Genomic DNA, 19,884 nt, shown 5'->3' on the forward strand with positions numbered 1-19,884 from the left:
AAGGACTCTGCTTACCCATTCTCCTTGGTGTTTCTCACACGAGAAGACAGCAGAAGCTCAATCACTATTCTTAGAGAATACAACATACTCAGTCAGCAAATATCTACATTGCTGGGTGTTTTCTATGGCCCTTAACTAATGTTTTCTTTGGCTCAGTGACAGAGTTAAAAAGGATTTAAAAGTTGTTTTCCTTTCTCCTAGCTAAGGAAAGATCTTGGCGGGTCAAATGTCAACTGGATTGGAGGGTATGGCGTAACTAACGAGAGGGCAAAGAGGGAACAGTTCTCTGATTAGAAAGCCTACAAAGTGTCACTGGTGCCAATTTCCGCCTGGAGCTTTTCAAAATTAACCAGCCAACAGGCTATACTGAATTCTCAACATAACAAATACATGGAAACCGAGATAGAAGCTTCAATGAGAACCAAAAATCTGGGAGAAAATCCTTTCTCTACAGCCAAAAGAATGGCCCTCAATTGCTGTGAAGTCGCTCATTTCATTAAACTCTCACATTACTTTTTTTATGAAATAGATTTCAGAAGACAAGGAGATTCCATCTAAGAAGATTATATGGTCATTAACTATGCTGTTGATATCAATCTCTGAAGTTCAAAATAATACTGTACAGTAAAAAGAGCCCTGGTCCTGTATAAACTGTCGGGCGAGACTGTCCAAATCCAACAGGCATGAACCATGAACTCTAATGGAACAAGACTACTGCCTTGTTTCTCTCAACCCTGGGTTCTGCTTTCTGTTAAGATGACACATATTCTGGAAGATACATCAAAATTGCAGAATACTTAAATAACAATCACTTCCTACTCTGCTTTCATTTGGTTGGGTATTTTGCTTTTATAGATTGCTGACCAAGTATGAGATAAAAAAGAAAATTCAGAGGACTAAGAGTTAAACTCAATGCAGGCAATTCTATTATACTTAATAGAAATGCATTTAATCTGAGCCTGAGTGGCTCAATCGTTAAGCGTCTGCCTTTGGCTTAGGTCACGATCCCACGGTCCTGGGATCGAGCCCCGCATCGGGCTCCTTGCTCCACCGGAAGCCTGCTTCTCCATCTCCCACTCCCCTTGCTTCTGTTCCCTCTCTCACTGTGTCTCTCTCTGTCAAAAAATAAATAAAATCTTAAAAAAAAAATTAAAAATAGAATTACCTTATGATCCAGCAATTCCACCTCTGGGTTTATGGTCAAAAGAATTGAAAGCGAGGTCTGAAAGAGATATTTATGCACCCATGCTCACAGTAGTATCATTCACAACAGCCAAAAAGGTGGAAGCAACCTAAGTGCCCACTGACAGATGAACAGGTAAACAAAATGCTGTATACACATAAAATGGAGTATTCAGCCTTAAAAAGGAAATTCTGACACATGCTATAACGTGGATGAATTCTGAGTAAATTATGCTCGGTGGAAATAAGCCAGTCACAAAGGGACAAATACTGGGTGATTCCACTTCTATCACGTACTTAAAGGAGTCAAAATCACAGCGAAAGAAAGTAGACGGCGCCTGGGTGGCTCAGTCGTTAAGTGTCTGCCTTCGGCTCAGGTCATGATCCCGGGGTCCTGGGATCGAGTCCCACGTCGGGCTCCCTGCTCAGTGGGAGGTCTGCAAACATTGCTATGGATTGATCATTCTACTTCCAGTCTTCTTGTCTATGAGGTAATACACTGCACATCAATCCAAAGAAACAGAATGTGCAAGCCAGATGGACGTCCGGTGTCCAGTCCCTGTGACAGTAGACTCTTCTGGGAGCTCAGTGAAGGGAAAGATGTGGGGAAAAGGCTTCTCAGAGAAAGTGAATCTCTGTAAATTACACTGGGTATCTTATCTACACTCTCTTTCAATCGTGTAATAATCCTGTGAAGTAGGACCGTTCTCGTTTCACCGACGAAAAATGGATTCAGAGATTAAGTAACACGGCCGTGACACAAAGCAGGTAACAAGGTCAGGATGTGAATCTAAGTCTCTTTGTCTGCACCACTCAGCTCTACCACGGGTCCATGATTGTGATTAGCATGTGAAGACGGGGAGAAGGCATTTTGGTAGAAGGATCAAAATAAAATAAGCCCAAGCTTGAGGCTAAAAGAGGGTGGCCAAGTCGGTGGAAAGGGGAAAAAATGCAGTGAATAGGGGAAATAAGGTTAAGGGTTAGCTTAGAAAGAGGCTGGAATCCAAATGACTAAGAAATGTGGGCTCAGTCCTATTGGCAAGACGGAACTGGAGACTGTAAGCAGGAGAGCAGCTGATAAAATCAGGGCAATAATGAGGAAGGTGAACTTCATAGCAGGACAGAGACAGACTGCAAATGGGTGACATAATGTAGAACAAATTACCCTTTAACATCCCGGGCACTTTGATATTGTGACAAACTCAGTGGTAGCTGTAGTTTTGTAATAAATGTTCAAACTATCTCTTGTATGGCTCTCTCTTAAAACATCTCTAGGCGTGTTTTTAAAAATGGCTATTACGTCCTAATTCTTACATGGGTCAGAAACTACTGCCATGTCCAAATGCATCGAAAAAAGAACACCCCTTAGGTCAGAGGCCACATTTAAGAACCTTGAACTGCATACCTCAAAGCGGGAAGGGCCAAAAAGAAGAGATTCCAACCCACAAACGTCTTGGTAAGAAAAACAAAACTATAGGAAAGCTGGATCTTCACATATACACTGGCACTCAAACCTTCTCTCAGGGGAATAAAGTTAAGGACTGACAAATTAGAGACTGACTTTCACATAACCCCAGATTTACTTTCTCACTCAAATTCATAGTCTCCACTTCTACAAAAATCAATACAAAAGCATCATCCCCACTACTTAAGGGCCAAATTTCCCTTCTCTTTCATGGCTATAGAGCTTTTTCTTTCCTTTTTTTTTTTTTTTTTTAAGGTTCGGACTGATGAACAGTGACTCCTTGGCAACATATAAGCAATCATCAGAATTCTCAAAGTTCTCCATCCCGTTCAATCTTTGCCACAGGAAAATTCAACGGCATTTCATAACCTAACACTGAACTGCATCAAGCCAAGGCTCCATATTGCTTAAACACATTTGAGACCTGGTGTAGGATCATATTAAACCCTTCAGTGACTATCAGATAGTCAACAATAACCTAATTAGCCAGCAGAGTACACGTGACACTGGCCTAGCCAGTACCCTAGTCAAAGACAGTATGCTGGATTCATTCACCAACAAGGTGATCACCTTGCAGAGGGGAACTGGGAGAGAATAAGGAAACCTGGCAAGGAAAATGTGCAGGAAGTGTGCGGCTGGGGTTGTCAAAGAGAATTCCAGTACACGAAAGTGGCAAAGGAGCGGGCTGAGGAAAAAGTAATCATCTTTTCTGCAAAACATCTCATGTCAAGTAGATGACCTCACTCCCAATTTTGCACCCGAACTTTAAATTGAACCTTCCAGAAAGTTAAGTGAGTTTGAGGTTCCAGAGAGCATGGGAAGTGCCCAAACCACATTTTGATGTCCTCATATCCCTACAAAGGAAATATGATCCCTCTGCCTAAGTCCCAAGGTATTTTAGCTCATTTAGGGAAAGGTAAGCTTCCCCAAAATTACATTTGCTTCTGAGGTCAAGGACATTCCCAGACTAGGGCCTTTCAGTCTAGAGGTAAAATATTAAAACCCAAAATAGAACAAAGTTATTCAGAGACAAGAAAACCAAGGGGCTGATGGTATGCTAAAAGAAATGCACATTTCTATTTATTCAGGAGAAGCCAAAAGAACCTACAAATACTTAATTTACAACTCTAACAACCAGAGCCTATTTTCTCAAAGCCTCAAGAACTTGGCTTTACCGAAAAGTCAATCTGCAGTGCCAAAATTCTCAAGAATGGCCTCTGGCTGTCAGCAGGAACTTAACCTGCTTTGTGCTTAAGCCGTATAATATTCAAAAACCAAATAAATCCTTCAGGATCTCAAGAGTATCGACGGTTCTTTTTTTCTGCACCTGAAAGGCTGGTCAGGCTGGCTCTGGTGCCCAGATAAGGTATGTCGATTTGTGTGCGGACTGTAACGTGCGGTTATGGGTCCATTACACAAGAAAAACAAACAAACAAAAAAACCCAAAACACAACAAGAAACTGCTCTTTTCCTCTGCTAAGCAATAAAGACAAATTTAGCCGCCACCTCTCAAACAAGGCGGGTGGGGAGGAGCGCGCCCCGAGCTTGCCGCATCGCAACGCCGACCCCGGCTCGCTGGAAGCGGATCTGCAGCTTCGCTCTCCCGCCGTAGGCGCTGAGGCCGAGCAGGCGGAAGCAGGCCGGCGACGCTGTCATTCCCGGGCTCCCGGGCCTGTGGCGACTCCGGCGGGGCCTTGGGGCGGCCGCAACCTACAAGCTCCCGGACCGGCCGTGCCGGGAGAGGAGGGCGGGGACTGCCTGGGGCTCCCACACCGGGCCCGCAGCCCCGGGACTCAGGGGCCCGGCCCGAGGCGGGCGGCCCGCACCTGCCGCCCCGCCCGCCGCCCCTCAGGCCCCTTCGCTCAACGGCCTCCGGCCCGCGGGACTCACAGCTTCAGCCGCTCGTAGGTCGTCGCCGCCATCGTGCACCACTAGCTCCTTCTTCCTCTTTCCACCCGTCCCGCCGCGCCGCCACCTCGGCCACCGCGCTACAGTTCACCCAGCTCCGCGGCCGCAGCGCCCGGGTCGTCCCGTCCCTCTCCCCGCCCCACTCGGCCCCCAGCGGACGGGAGGCGGCCGCGGACAAACTTAGTGCGCGCTCTAGAGAGTGCGAAAGAAGCTGTCCGGCGCGCGGATTGGAGCGCGCCGAAGAGCGCCGTGACGTAGACGCTGCGGATTGGCGGAGAGTGTTTGCTTGAGAAAGGCGGAGCCGTGGGAGCTGTAGGCGGGAGCCGCGGCGCCGGGGCAGAAATGCTGCGCTGGTGTAGAGAAACCTGTTGAAACCGCATCAGGGGTGATCTACATCACTGCGAGTACAGAGCTAGCACAGGGCCAGTGGCGCAATGGATAACGCGTCTGACTACGGATCAGAAGATTCTAGGTTCGACTCCTGGCTGGCTCGCGGCGTGCTTTTTTTTTGCCCCATTTGCTTTGATGTCACAGGATCTCCCTGGAAAGGACTCTGACTAGAGTGTGAAGGTTAAATACCTTGAATTTTACCGCCACTTTGCCTGAAATGTTATCTTTTCAGCTGTGTCTGGCACCCGGAGTTGCGTGAGGTGGTTTGTAAAATTGCAGAGCTTCCTGTGATGATGCAGGCGTCCCGATAGATGGGGTACATATAGGAAGACACCCCTGAAAAGGTGGCCGTTTGGAGCGGGGGGGCGCGCTATGGCCGGAGGTTGGCCACCCGGTGACACCGAAGCGGATTCCAGGCAGCGGTTCTGGCCTTCTTCCCTAGGGCAGAGAGCCCCGTAGTGACGTGAATAGCGGCGCAGCCCGTTTCCCGGGACGGCGTGGGCTCCCCCGCAGCCCTGTCCTCGGAGGGCTCCTCGTGCAAAGGCCACCTGGCCCTCAGTTTTCCCTGGGATGCCCTAAAACATGAGTGTTTTTACGGTGAGATCACCCCCCAGGTTATCTGGCCTATTAGATTATGCCTGGCTTGAAGACCTCCGAAGTCACGAAACCTGCGGAGGAAAGCGGACTCGAACCCGTGGACTGGCCAAGACATCGGACATCGATCAATTAATCTTTCCAATATGACATTCCTTTTCCTCCTTTTCATAGAAAAGTTGTGAAATACAGAAAACTATTTGGGATAAAAATAATGTGAGTTCCCATCCCGAGATGATTGCTATTAATTTTTTTTCCCTTTTAGATATTTTTGCTTCCAGGCTTTTTAATATGGGTATACCTGCCCACGTATTTTTCCAAATTTGGGGTTGTACTAGAAATGTCTTTGTGTTCCCATTTTGTCCCCTTAGCTTTCTGTCTGAGATTTAAGGTTATTAAATATACTTTGAAGCTACCCCATCCAAGGAACTAGATAATTTCAAGCATTACCCTCTTGTTGGGAATTTGGGTTGTCAATTTAACACTTTTTAAAGATAATGCCTGTGTTGGATTATTTCTGATGTGTCTTATAAATTTCTAGATGTGGAATGATCAGGTGGACATTTTGAGACCTCGAACATATTTTCAAATTGCCCTCCAAAAAAAATAAGACCAACACACTTCCATTAACAGCATCTGTTTTCTTGCTTGCTAACCAACACTGAATATTATAGGTTGCATTATGATTTCTTTGCAATTTTCATAATAGAGAAACGGAACTTCTTTTTACATATATTACTTGATATATCTATTCTCTTGATGTATGTGTATTGTTTTTCTTAGGTCTGTTAGATTTTTTAATATATAAAGGATATTAATTCTTTGGCTCTCAAACACAATGCAGTCTTCTCCCAGTTTATCATTTACCTTTTCCTTCAATATTTTTGAACCTAATGTAATTTTCACTACTATATATTCCAATTTACCAATATTTCACTTTACGGTATCTTCTATGGCATATGTGGTCTTTTCCAAAATTTTTCTGTGTGTTTGTATTGTTTTTCCCATTTAATCCGTTTGTAATTTATTTTTTGGTCCTCCTCGTGGAAAGATCAACGAAGTCTTTTTTTTTTTTTTAATTTATCCACTCATGAGAGACAGAGGGAGAGAGAGAGAGAGAGAAGCAGAGGGAGAAGCAGGCTCCCAAGAAGCAGGGAGCCCAATGCGGGACTCGATCCGAGGACTCTCGGATCATGACCTGAGCTGAAGGCAGCTGCTTAACCATCTAAGCCACCCAGGCGCCCGAGATCAACTAGGTCTTAAGCCTATCACTCTTCTTGAGTGATTAAGGGTTCTAAACTCTTTGCTTGGACTAATTCAATCAATCCCACAACAATCCTATAAAGCAAGTTCAGTTATCTCCATTTTTACGTGTGCGGGAACTAAATTTGCTTAAGGTTATTGAGCAATTAAGTGGTGGAGCCTGAGTTAGAACTTGAGTCTGGGCTCTTGACCCCAAAGCCATCCTGGCCTTGAGCTTACTGTGCACCAGAGGGTGACCACGTGAGTGGACTCAGTGATTCCGGATCTGGGCATGAATGACGATCACGTGTGCACCTCAGCCTTCAATCAGAAGATCTCTAAGTCCTGATGATGCTTCAACTCACCAGCTGTGGGCTCTGACGTTTCCTCTCCTTTAATAAAATGGGGATATACGTTGCAGCCTACCTCTTAAGGCTTTAAGAAAAGAATGCTTCTAGTGGAACAGCCACCACCCTGCAGAGAGTGCCCGCCCGGACTCTAAACATGTCACCATGTAGAAGTTCACGATCAGAACAAAGAGACACAAAGGTTGAACCTTCTTTGCCAGTTGTGTAATACAGGCCAAGGCTTTTATGAACACTCAGTGAGAATGGAAAATGGAAACTAATCCAGGCAGAAACAGACATTCTTCTGGGGCTTTTCAATGCCTAACAAGCCAAAATCCGATCTAAGGAGAACAATGTTCAGGATAAGAAATCAGGCAAGGATAAGTAATATGAGTGGACGCCTTTAGCCAAGTTGTCCTATAGTGAAATTATGTTACCTATGTGAATATGATATAATTTTTTACAAAATCTGCCAAGGGGCTTCCCATGGCAGCAATCCTAGCTGCAGATGAGGTTTGTTGGCACTATACAAATGATCTCTGCAGCCTGCTTTTATGTCCATGCTTCTGGAGGGGAGTGTGGCTCCCAAATGTAGCTCTTACATATTTTGATCCATTACGTCTGTTGTGGGGTCGCCTTCCTGCCAAGTCTCCAAACTGGGTGCATTTCCTCACTTCCCCTCTATCACCAGCCTGCTTATGGGCCAGGCCCCTTAAGCAACTCAGGGCCCACAGCCACCTGTCCTTGTGGGCTTGGATCAGTGGGAGGGACGTGTGTATAACTAAGTGATGGGAGTGCCTTAGGTAACCAGGGCTTCTCCTAAAGTGTTACATTTGCAGCTGTCACATACCTGGAACCTTCTTCTGGACCAGAACACTGGCTTAGTCCCACCCCTGCCACAGAGTATGGCCTATTCTGATTTTACACCCAGAATCCAAGGTCCAACTCACTTTCATATATGGAGCACTTCGGTTTTCAACCCAGGGAAAATGTGAACCCCACTTTTAGCAATGCTTGAAGAAAATGCACCTAATAATCCCACCTAAAAACTTCGTTGTTCTCTGTAGTGAGCCGAATAGTACTCCCCCATCAAGATGTCCATGGTCTAATTCCCAGAACCCCTGAATAACTTATCCCACAAAGTAAGAGATTTTGCAGATGTGATTAGTTAAGGGTCTGGAGACAAGACGGGGACTATCCTAGACCACATGGGCATGCCTAAAGTAATCACATGAGTCCTTACAAGAAAGCAGAGGGGAAGAGAGAGGGGAGGTGTGGCGACAGACTTCAGAGACGGAGCCACAAGCCAAGGGAGTGCGGATGGCCTCTAGAAGCTGGAAAAGGGCAAAGGACGGATTCTCCCCAGGAACTTCGCTCTGCTGACACCTGGATTTGAGCTCTAGAAGACCCATTTCTCCAGAACCATGGGATGTGTGTTGTTTTAAGCCACTAAATTTGGTTATTTGTCCCAGAAGCAATAAGAAACCAAGGGGCGCCTGGCTGGCTCAGTCGGTTAAGCGTCTGCCTCCAGCTCAGGTCATGATCCCAGGGTCCTGGGATCGAGCCCCGCGTTGGGGGGCCTGCTTCACCCTCTCCCTGCCCCCTGGCTTGTGCTCTCTCACTACCTCTCTCTCTCAAATAAATAAAATGAAATAAAAAGAAACCAATACAGACACCAGCAGAGAACAGCGACGCCCCCCCCCCCCCCCCCCCCCGCAATGAGGGTTTCAGGCTAAGTGGCTCTAAGGAAGGAATCCACTGAAAGCCGAGTTACTGCCTCCAATAGCCAGAGCAGTACAACTCCCTCTGGGTGAGGCTGCCTGGGATGGGATCTCGGCTTGGTCTACTGGGTCCTCAATGTTCAGAGAGTTACTTTACCTTTCTGTGACTCCGTTGCCTTGTCCATAAACTAAAAGATTATAAAGAATATGGCCCCGAGAATAGTACCTAGTACACGGTGAGCACACAATGGAATGTCAGCTGCCACTGTTGTTACTGCTTTAATCGGGGAACCTAAGACCAAAGCAGATTTCCCCACTGCTTCAGCCCCAAATGGCCCAAAGGCCTGAGCTGGCTAGTGTCTGTTCCTGACCGTGCCATCTCGTCCCACGCCCAGGTTCAAGGACATCACACGGATCACCTGAAATTGGCCATGAGGGGAAGATGTACATCATAGAAACCAGCAAACACTGCAAATCGGGGCCTCATCACCACCTCCCACCCCAAAGCTGGGGCACCGGCATACCTGGGCCCAGGCCACCTTTTCCCCTGACTGTGGTCTCATCCCTTGTGGCATCAGGGTCATAGGAAAACTCATTTGTGAAATCAGTATACGTGCTCTCTCATCACGTAAAAAGAGGTTTTATTTTCCAGTAAGACACCACCCTCATCAGTACCCTCATGCTCCGCTTTCCCGGGTCCCTGGCGGCCATAAGAACTAACCTGAAGCCTGAAGCAGCCCTAGACTGAGCAGTGAAAAACAAGTCCCCGGACCCCCTCTCCTACCCCAGGGACTCCAAGCACACACTCAGCCCCCTCACTCTGCAAGCACCGCCCTCCTGTGCGTGCTGGCCTCAAATCCAGAGGGCCACTCACCTCTGGGATTCTTTGATCAGAAAGAAACTCATTAGAAAAAAACAACATACACAAAAGGAGACAGAGCGACCACCCCTGCAGCACGACCTCGTGTCTCAATGTTGAGGACCCAGGCGAAGGAACTGCCGATTCTTGGAAAATGATTCTCCAAGGGTCACTCATGTTCCTGCACAACCTGTGAGCTAGACTGCTTTAGTTCCAGACTGTCCTTTCTAGGATGTCTTGGGTGGCAGACACAAGAGTCTCTCTCTGGAGCAACAGGCAGGCAGGCTTACCCATCATTGTAAGACTGAGGTTCCCTAGGCTCGGGTGTCCCCTTGTCATGCAGCCCACTGTAAGTGTGGGCACCTCTTCATGGGACCCTAGAGGGACGACAGCTCAGGGAGTCAGTGTAAATGCTGATTAAAACCGCAGATGCTGATAAAATGCTGATAAAGTGCTCCTGGCTGGTGCTGCATTCACCTGTCTTTTGTCTCTGACCTAGGAGTCTCGTAACTTCCACCACGTTCCATGAAACCATGACATGCTACCTTATTAGCTGGCAAGGAGGGTAAAATCTGGGACCTTTTGTAGTTTTGACACCCTTAAGGATCCAGAGCTCTAAGAGAAGACCAAATCCAGTTAGCGAGAAGCACTGTCTGCTTACTTCCACACACACAGAAGAAAACCCAATGAGCATCCTGTTGGAGAGCACTTTTAATTGTCTACAAATTGATGCAGTTTATTGGCATGATATTTTGAATAATCTTATAGCAACAGTACAATTCTGAGTAATTCTGTAGTAACAATATCTGGAAGAATTTATAGTAACAGTACAATTTTGAATAATTTTTATAAGAAAAGAAGAGATACAGAGGAAAATAATTTCCCTGCATGGTGAAATTTTCACACACTATACAGAAATTTCCCACATCTGTCCAGTTCCGGCTCAGAATGATAGCTAATATATTTTACTCGTTGTATTCTATTCCTTTTAAGACTGACTTCAAATAACCTGGAAATGAGAACTGATTCCTGGCGCGGAGACTACAAAGAACTTGGGTTTCCTGGCAGACAGCGTTGCAATGAGTGCGTCTTGCAACAAGGCTGGTGTGAGGTCAAGTCCTGCACACGTGGTTGGTGGCCCCACCTCAGTGGACTCGGCTGAAAGAGGCTCTCACTCGAGCACTGACCACAGAGAAGTGGGAAGTCCTGTTGCCCTGTACATACGGGCAATGACCCAGACAGGGCGTAATGCCCTCCCACGGTGAGAGCTGAACACGTCACTCTTTCCCCAGCCGCAGGTGGGAGAACACCAGAGAGAGAAGGGCAGGCCAAACCAGGTCACTGGCTTTCCTCACACCCCCCTGGCAGCTTCTGAATGGTCCTCGCTGTGGGGGAGGGAAAAACTTTGGGCCAAATGAGGCGGGGGAGGGGGGAGGGGGGAGGCTGGAGGCTGGCCTTGGGGTCTGCCACCAGACCTTAATACTCCTTGTTTATCTACAGTCCAAGAGCTACCTAGGGAACTCAGGAAGGGCTATCCGCTCTACCTTTTAAAATAAACAAATTCCTCCTGGTCTACCGGGTCGTTGTGTCTCCTTTCTAGGTGCCTATAAATACAACCCCATTACAATTGTTTGGCTAACAGCTTACAGAATGTCTAAGATACACGCAGGTGACCCATCTCCCTCGTGGCTTTAGCGCCAGAGCCTGAGAAACGGAACTGGCGCGAGATTCCTACAACTCGCCGCCCCAGTTTCTCGGGCTTCTGGAAAGTCTCTTAAATGTTCTTTCCTCAACAGTAGAAAACACCGTATTTGCAGATTATCTGAATCACCTCCATCAAGGCCACTTAAAACGTATCATTTAAAAAATTAATCACAGATTTTTTTAAAAAACTAGTTGCCCAATTTGCAAACAAATCCGTTTCTGACAGTTGCTCTCAGGCAATTTTCTGCACTTTTGCTGGACTCGCAGGTGCAGCAAAGGTGGGTCAGCAAGGCCAGAAACGTTCCTAGGTTGGCAAAGCCAAGTGAAGACGCTCCCCCCCTCCCCCCGCCAGCCTTGCCAGAGCAGAGCTGGGGACTCCGGGAAGAGAGGGGTTCAGCCCCAGGGTTCACTCCCCCGGCCGCATGCATCCAAGGGCTTCTGGAGGCTTGGCCTGTGCCACGGAATCGACGAAAGCCCACAGCCTGGGCTGAAGTGACATCTGGCCGTCTTAACAGAATGAACGTAAGAAGAACAGGAGACAACTCTCGGGGCCAATTCTGTGCGTCTTAGAGCAGCTGCTACCCAATGAATCAAAACGCGGCCTCGAGTCGGGAGCCGGGCCACTGACAAGTCTGCGAGTCCCACGTGCCTTGGGCTCCCCCGCCCGCCCTCCGTGGCCCCCCCGCTGCCCTGGGGGTGAGGTGATGAGGCGGACAGCAGACGCCGGTGCCATGCTCCCAGGCTGGCCCCTGCCCTCCGGCGGGCCCTCCCCACGGACTGAGAGGGCAAATGCCAGCCAGCCTTTTTATTTTTCTTTTACACCATCTTTTCATAGGAATACCAGGGGTACGGACGTCTGGCCTCAGGAGTGTGTGATACTCAGGGCCAACCGTGCTTCCTGAGTGCACAGGTGGTCTTGAACTCCTGCCGGTGCGTGGCCCTCTCACCCCGGGGGGACCTGCCTGATTAACTGCATCAGGGCAGTAACACCCACGTTCCAACTGACCCACTGGCAGCCGAGCTTTAGTTAAGGTGCCCGTGACCTGAGCAGCTGGTGTCTGGCCCGCGTGGAGGCAGAGACTCCGCACGCACTGACGGAGGCCTGGGAGGTCAGTGCAACGGCCAAATGCCTCATCTGTGGTTTGGTGAAGCTCTTATCTGTGAGGTATTTTGTGTGTGTGGAAGACTGAGAATGGGGGGAGACGATTAAAAACAAGAAGAAAACCCAGACGAAAGCAGTGTACCTTATACAGGTCTCTTCACACGTCACTGCCTGTGCCCAGAACTGGGTGAGGGAGAGCCGTGCGAGGTGAACATACTCATCTATCCGGAGGCACCCCCTCCTGTGCTGCTTAGAGATATCTCACACACACACACACACACACACACACACACACACACACACACACACACACTCCGGAGGCACCCCCTCCTGTGCTGCTTAGAGATATCTCACACACACACACACACACACACACACACACACACACACACACACTCTCCCCCGCGGAGAAGGGGGCTAGCTCTCAGCAGGTGGGCAGGATGGCCCAAACCTTGTGGTTAACTAAAGAAACTAAAACAGGCACAGAGATGTCCCCACGTGGGATTCTGAGGCTTGCCTTTGTGGGAGCGACTCCGGAGTCGCGGACTCTCGAGAGCTCCAGAGAGAAACAGTGTAAACAGCTGGGCAAAGGAGGCCTGGGCCTGCACCAAGCCCTTGACCCAAAGCACACTTTGCTGGAACAGGGCAAATCTCCATCGGGCTCCCAGCTGCCTTCAAGGGAGTGAATATTTGCAGGGGCACACAAAACGCGGTCAGTGTACCAGGAGGAAGCCCTGCCTGGCTCACTCATTTCAAAACTTGGCTCTGGTTTAGCAAGCAAATTCTTCCTAAGATAGCACCCGCGAGAGCGTCCCTCTTGCCATAATGCAATGAAAATGTGCAGCCATTCAAGAGAAGAACTGAGTCTCTGGGGAGGCAGGAAGTCTTAAATAATGCTGTGTGTGTGTGTGTGTGTGTGTGCGCGCGCGCGCGCGCGTCTGAACGCAATCTTAAATCATATTGTGTACGTGTATGCAGTTGCGGGGGATAGCATCTGGGTGTGGGTATTTTCCCAAGGGACAGGAGAGGGCAGCTGTATCGGCAGCTGAGATCTCTCTTCAGAGGATATTGTGAAACACGCTCACTGCGACCCTTTCCATCCGAGAGGGGCTGGAGGGTGCCCTCGGTTGCACGGATGCGATCCCCCGTCACATGCCACACGCAGCTGGAGTGTCTTCCTGAGTAATGTGACAGGGTGTGGCGGTGCAGAAAGGCACTTGGAAAAATACACATGCCACACAGGTAGGGCTCAGCTCCCTGGTTCAAGGAAAGGCACCCCAGGTGTATATGTAGAAACTTACCTGCCTAACCCCTCTCCCCCCAACCCCGGCTCCACCCCGGGGGGCCGCTGGAACTAACAGCCGGATGTCTTGTCATCTCCCACGGGAGGTCTGGGAGCGGCTCCAGCTAGAAGCGGTGCTGGTGAAGAGCTGCAGACGAGGGGCTTTGCTCCAGTCTCTTGACATGGCAGGAGTGACAGAACAGGTGGTCCTCCAGGGGGTAGCAGCGGTGGCCGTCTTCATCATTGAGCTCCAGACCGCAGTCCTGGGGGGAGGCAAAAAGGCCCAGCGGTAGCAGAACAGCACAGAGAGGACTGCAAGGCTGACCCAAAGGCCGACGTCCCGGGGACCAGCAGAGCGGGCTGTGCGGGCAGCGAATGCCGGCGCGGAACCGGGCAGTCCTGCCGAGTGAAAGCGTGACACGCCCCCAACGTGCACTTGAACCAGGGCTGGTCAGAATGGACATGGGGCGTCGGTGGATACCCACACTGTACCTCCAAGACTTAGGGCAAAAAACGAATGTAAGACCGTTCATGAGAAATCCCTCATACTGGTTACACATATTGAAAGAACACTGGATATGTGGGTTGAATAAAATATTAAAAGAATGAATCCCATCTGTTTCGCTTTATTTTGTTTTTAATGTGACTACTAGAAAACAAAATGACACCCATGACTTGGACCCATGGCTCTCGGGTTTCTACGGGACAGCACTGGCCTGAATGCAGAGCGAGGACTGTAGTGGGCAGATGGCCCCTTGCTCTCCGGTGCCTGGGGCTAGCAGTGAGCTCCCCACCTCGCCCCCACCCCTCTCCCATTCACCTCACCCACGGCGTCGCGAAATAAATCTACTGTCCTTCCGTGGGTGAATCCACTTAATTCTGGCTGAAAGCCCACGGACACTTAAAGTGTGTGCAACCTTCATGAGGGGTGGGGAGAGGTGACCCCGGGCCTGCCTGACAGCCATGGGGCACCCACCCGGGCGTGACACAAGGTAAAGAGGGTGCAGATGGGCCCCCATCCACCTTCACACCACCCATGCCTGTTTCCAAGGAGGGGCGGATTTCTTCATGATTGCCAGGGGTCAGCTCAGAAAGGGGTTCTTGGCAGACAGAACAGCCTGTAAGCTGGAGGGGAGGGTGTCTGTTCCCCAGGTCACACGGCTGCCTGACAATGTCGCATGTGAGACCCGTGGTCCCCTGGAGCCTCCCACCCTGCGGCCTCAGGGGGCCAGCTGCAATGGTTTCAGGACTTGGCAGTTAACCAACGTGGAGGAAACAGCAAAGATCTTTACGTCCCAAACATGTACGTGTCCTCCAACCTCCCCTACACGGCAGGCTTCACCCCTTGACCTGGAGGGCAGCCCCTGACCACACCTTGCTGACCATCTCAGGCCCCAGTCAACCCGGGGATGCTCTTCTCTGGGACTTTCGGGCGTCTGGGCAGGGAGGGGCCTACCTCGCAGTGGTAGCACTCCACATGGTAGTCTCTGTCCATGGACACGACACGGATGGTCTCATCTGAGCCCTGGACGGAATGAAAGGAAGAACAAGGGGCCAGCTGGGGGACCCAACTTTTAACCGATGAGAGAGGAAGGAGGAGGGACAGCAGTTCTACCTTCTGGAATGTCAGAGTCAACACTGAAAAAAACCACCTACGTGGAGAGTGATTTTTCTTTAAAAAATAAATGAAAGGCAAGATTTCTGCTCGTCTTCTAATCTGGGAGTCACTATCAAGTCAGGGAGTTTGACCCGATTATAGGGACGAGTAGGGCACACGAAGGTCAATGGGCTGGGGAAGCCAGCCAAGAAGAAAGGGGCTTCTTGGTGAGGACACTATTAAGGTCAGAGGTGAGATTTCAGAAGGATTTTTTTCAAAGGCATAAGGACAAGACACAGATCTTGTAGATGATCCCGGGGAGATATTCGTGTCATGGAAGATGCCAGGAACAGGCCTGAGAAAGCTTCTTACCTCAGGTGGAAGGATGGGAAGCCCACAGGCTGCACACTTGGGGGCCAGCACCCTGCGGGGAGAAGCAAAGAGGCAATAAAATGCGTATTGTGCTGTTTCTAGGAGACAGGTCCTAGAGCCCCCACTGAGCCTTCCTCATGGCTGGCCTCCCGCCCATCCCTCTTCAAGTGAACCCCCCCACCCCGCCCCCAGCCCTTGAATCAAGACAGCCTGGCTTGGGGCACCTGGGTGGTTCAGTCAGTGAAGCATCTGCCTGTGGCTCAGGTCATGATCTTGGGGTCCCGGGATCGAGCCCCGCATCGGGCTCCCGGCTCAGTGGGGAGTCTGCTTCTCCCTCTCCCACTCCCCCTGCTTGCATGCGCACACACTCTCTCTCCCTCTCTCAAATAAATAAAATCTTTATTAAAAAAAAAAAAACAGTCTGGCTCATTCTCTGGGAGGTGTTTTAGTAGCACTTCGAGATTATTCCCCGGTGGTAACAAGCCTAGCTGGACCCTCTCACTCTACTAGGGATAGAGACTAACCTGTTCACTCCCCTCATGGTGCCCAGCACAGGCCCAGGCAGACCGAGGGGGGTGGCGACCAGCCCTGAGTCGCTGCCTTGTGAAGTTAGGTCAAGCTGGAGCCACTGGGCTTGGCAGAGGCTTCCCAAGGCCTAACCGGGATCTGATTATAGGGATTTGGGTTCTGATCTTTCAGGAAACATGATTCTGTTACCAGTTCCTATCTGAACTGGCGTCAGCTGACCTCCCAAGGCCCCTGCTACACCTTTAAACCACGAAGCCTTTGCCGGACTGTGGACTCAGGGTTCAAGCAGAGCCTGCGGGTGCACCTCAGCAGGTGTCTCTCCTTCGCTCGGCGAGATCAATGTGGCTCGGCCCTGCGGCCCCTCTGCACCCCGTCCCTCCTTACTTGTGGTAATCTCGGACACAGTAGATCTTGTTCTCGGAGTCCACGGTGAAGGGCACCCCGTCCAAACACTCGTTGCAGATGACACAGCGGAAGCAGCCAGGGTGGTAGGACTTCCCGAGGGCCTGCAGGATCTGGAGGCAGACAGGAAGAGGCTGGGACTCAGCAGGGATTACGGGACAGGTTGGACAGTGGAAAGGAGAGGAACACATCAAGCCGAGGGTCCCTACGCGATCACATCGCACGGCGCACGCTCGTCAGAGTTTCGCTTGGACCAAGGTCAAGAGAGGACGGGGTGGGGGGCGCCTGGGTGGCTCAGTCGTTAAGCGTCTGCCTTCGGCTCAGGTCATGATCCCGGGGTCCTGGGATCGAGCCCCACATCGGGCTCCCTGCTCCGCGGGAAGCCTGCTTCTCCCTCTCCCACTCCCCCTGCTTGTGTTCCCTCTCTCGCTGTGTCTCTCTCTGTCAAATAAATAAATAAAATCTTTAAAAAAAAAAAAAAAAAGAGAGGACGGGGTGGGAAAGGCGAATCAAGGTAAATGTATCAACAGGAGGGAGCCAAACAGGATCCTTCTCCTGGACATAACCCTCCTGAGGAGAATCTGGAGGGCTCTTTTGCAGTTCTTTGCAGGAAATGATGTGAAGCAGGCAGGGCCACGCCAGGCTCCGTCCCAGATTTAGGAAGCAGCCGGTCCATGGAAGGATTAAAGTTAATTCCACATGGAAATGGCAGAGCTCAGAAAACCTCTTAAGTTCTGCCTCCCAGGTGCCTCCTCCTAAGCAGCTTTCACTCCGAGGCATGATAATCCAGAAGCTATGACTCAACCGCTGATCATTCCCAATCCAAGCATAAGCAAAGCTTCTTTGTTGCTGTTGTTGTTTTTTTTTAAGATTTATTTATTTGAGAGAAAGAGAGAAAGACCACATGCACTGGCACAGGGGGAGGGGCAGAGGGAGAGAATCCCCAAGCGCCTCCCTGCCAAGCACCGAGCCCGACGTGGGGCTCGATCCCAGGACCCCAAGATCATGACCTGAGCAGAAATCGCGAGTAGGACATTTAACCAACTAAGTCACTCAGGTGCCCTACTGCTATTGTTTTAAAACACAAAGTAGAGAAAGTCCCACAAACCTTCTTCCTCTTAGTGTCATTTGATCTCGTTGTGATGCCTGGAGAGGCAAGAAGCCGTCCTGGAGCCAGGACAGAGCCCACACGTGCAGGGCAGGAGAGAGAAGACATGCGAAAAATGTCCTTGGTGATGTCAGCGAGTGACCAAATTACCTCCCTGCAGAACTGCCCACCTCCAACCGCCCCTTGCTAGGTGACATCAAACCGTTTTCCTATTAAGTCAGTGCACCTCCAAGTGTGGTCCCTGGAGCCACAGGACCAGCATCACCTGGGAGCTTGTTAAAAAATGTACATTCTCAGGGCCCATCCCGGATCTCCAGAATCAGAAGCGCCAGGGTCAAGCCCAGCGGTTGGTGTTTTCAAAATATGATTCCAATGCATGCTAAAATCGAAGAACCACTGGTTTGAGTTTGTGCCGGTGTGTGTGACACCTGCAGGAAAGGTGTGGGCCTGCCAGTGCCCGAGGCCTGCTTCCCCCCAAGGCCAACACCACACCTCACATGCTGCAGCCACAGAGATAAGCTGGAGGCTCTGTGCGCTCTCCCTTCTTCCTCTGAAGGCTCGGCTCCCTAGCTTCCTCGTTCCCTCTGGTGCGTCACTAACCTTTGAGGCCCCTCTCGACCTGCCCGAAGCTGCCAGAATAGGACAAACAACAGGCTGGGATTCCAAAGTCCACTTGGCAACGGGGAGCTCGGAATGCATTTTGTTCCCCGGCTAACACTGTCTTCGCGGAAAAGACCCTTAAATGGACTTTACCCACAATGTGCCTAAAGTGTGGCAGGACACAGATGCCTTTTGCTGCACGCTGACTCGCTGTGATAATTCTTTTTAATGTGGGGGACATGCCCAGTTTCCACCCGCACGCTCAGAGCATTCCCCTCTACTAACCAGGGAGGCCGGGCGGACAGGGACAATTTATACAAAGAACTGGACAACGGGTTGCTTCTCTTGAAGAACCAAGAATGGTGTCGGAAGGAATCTTTTCTGGCATTACAAAAATTCCTGGCAGCAGTTAAGGGTTCTGTCTTTAAAAAAGTGGGTGTCACTACCAGACAGACATTTGCTAAAAATTTTCAAGTCCTAGAGAAGACCTGCAAGGACCCAGGTTCAACTTGGCATTATCCTCGTGGGGCAGAGATGGTGTCCAAAGCTTCATTCCTTCCCTTCCTGCATGCAAAGCTGGGCCTCACTTCAAGAAGTGGAGGAGAGTACCCCCCCTCACCACCCCGCTGTGTATTGAGAGCGGCTTTGTGATGTTCTGTGAGCAACAGAATGAGGAAGAAATGATGTGGAGAGATTTCGGACTTACGAAGCCTGGCAGCTTCCCTCCCTCCTTTGCTGTAGGAGGTCCAAGCTAGACGAATGAATGAGATCAGCGGCCACGGGGGAGAGGCCATCTTGGGCACTCAACTGCGACACCAGCTGAACACCACTACACAAGTGACCCCAGGCAATGCCACACGGAGCAGAAGAACCATCCCTCTGAGCCCTGACTAACGGAGTTCTATGAATTACAATAAGTAAGTCACTGCTGTTTTAAACTACTACGTCTTGGGGGTGGTGTATCAGGCAGAAAGAGGTAAGTGAAACACCCTGAGGCCCTAAGAAGGCTGAGGATACCTGGAAATAAAAAATAGTGTATAATCATGTTCATACATTTGGACACCGTTGACCTCATATGCAGTGGGTTTGTCAGAAGGACTCTAAAATCGAGGACCCATTCCGCCCAAGAATCGGATGCCTGTGGAGTCTGGCTGGCGTCCGTGGAAGGTAGGGGTGAGGGTGTGTGGCTCCTGCCTGCCTCGCCTGTGGGAATGGAGGGAGGGCCATGCTCCCAGGGAGGCCTTGGCTACCACGAGGACCCGGCCCTCTCAGGGCTAAGCTCCGCTGTGGTGTGTCCGAGCCTGGGCAACAGCAGATTCTCCTCATGAACAGGGCAGGCTCTGGTTCACTGCTGTTTTTAGCACAAAGCCAGCAGAAATGAGTGTTTCTGCCCAGCAACATGCCGAAGATATTCACAACAGCTTTATTCCTAAATAGCCTCAAACTGGAAACCACCCAAATCCCCATCAGCAGAGCAACAA

General features: G+C 50.1%; 2 protein-coding genes and 1 non-coding gene across 6 annotated transcripts in view; 1 reads left to right on the forward strand and 2 right to left on the reverse strand.

Annotated features, from left to right (window-relative positions):
- The window catches only part of SACM1L (SAC1 like phosphatidylinositide phosphatase), a 56,671-nt gene extending 51,997 nt beyond the window's left edge, over window positions 1-4,674 (reverse strand). For all 3 annotated transcript variants that reach the window (XM_088028758.1, XM_028087022.2, XM_028087021.2), the window contains exon 1: window positions 4,538-4,674. Coding sequence is in view for 1 of the 3 variants with exons in the window: in XM_028087021.2 (XP_027942822.1) it covers window positions 4,538-4,569 (32 nt within the window). In the remaining 2 variants the exon portion in view is untranslated. The remainder of the gene's footprint in view (window positions 1-4,537) is intronic.
- A 301-nt stretch (window positions 4,675-4,975) lies between these two features.
- On the forward strand, window positions 4,976-5,048 carry TRNAR-ACG (transfer RNA arginine (anticodon ACG)). The gene has a single exon. It is a non-coding gene; the product is annotated as a tRNA-Arg (tRNA).
- A 7,154-nt stretch (window positions 5,049-12,202) lies between these two features.
- The window catches only part of LIMD1 (LIM domain containing 1), a 65,745-nt gene continuing 58,063 nt past the window's right edge, over window positions 12,203-19,884 (reverse strand). The window contains exons 5-9 of one of the 2 annotated variants that reach the window (XM_028087047.2): window positions 16,678-16,808; window positions 15,766-15,817; window positions 15,253-15,321; window positions 13,874-14,059; window positions 12,203-13,771 (exon numbers count right to left, since the gene is read on the reverse strand). In XM_028087047.2, coding sequence (XP_027942848.2) covers window positions 13,922-14,059; window positions 15,253-15,321; window positions 15,766-15,817; window positions 16,678-16,808 — 390 coding nt within the window. In that variant the 3' untranslated portion in view covers window positions 12,203-13,771; window positions 13,874-13,921. Of the gene's footprint in view, window positions 14,060-15,252; window positions 15,322-15,765; window positions 15,818-16,677; window positions 16,809-19,884 lie in introns of both variants that reach the window. The other variant, XM_028087046.2, reaches the window with a different exon arrangement.

This window comes from Eumetopias jubatus, unplaced genomic scaffold (genome assembly GCF_037043125.1).
Source record: "Eumetopias jubatus isolate StellerSeaLion01/CBP00866 unplaced genomic scaffold, mEumJub1_p1.0 scaffold_1, whole genome shotgun sequence".
NCBI classification, from domain to species: domain Eukaryota; kingdom Metazoa; phylum Chordata; class Mammalia; order Carnivora; family Otariidae; genus Eumetopias; species Eumetopias jubatus.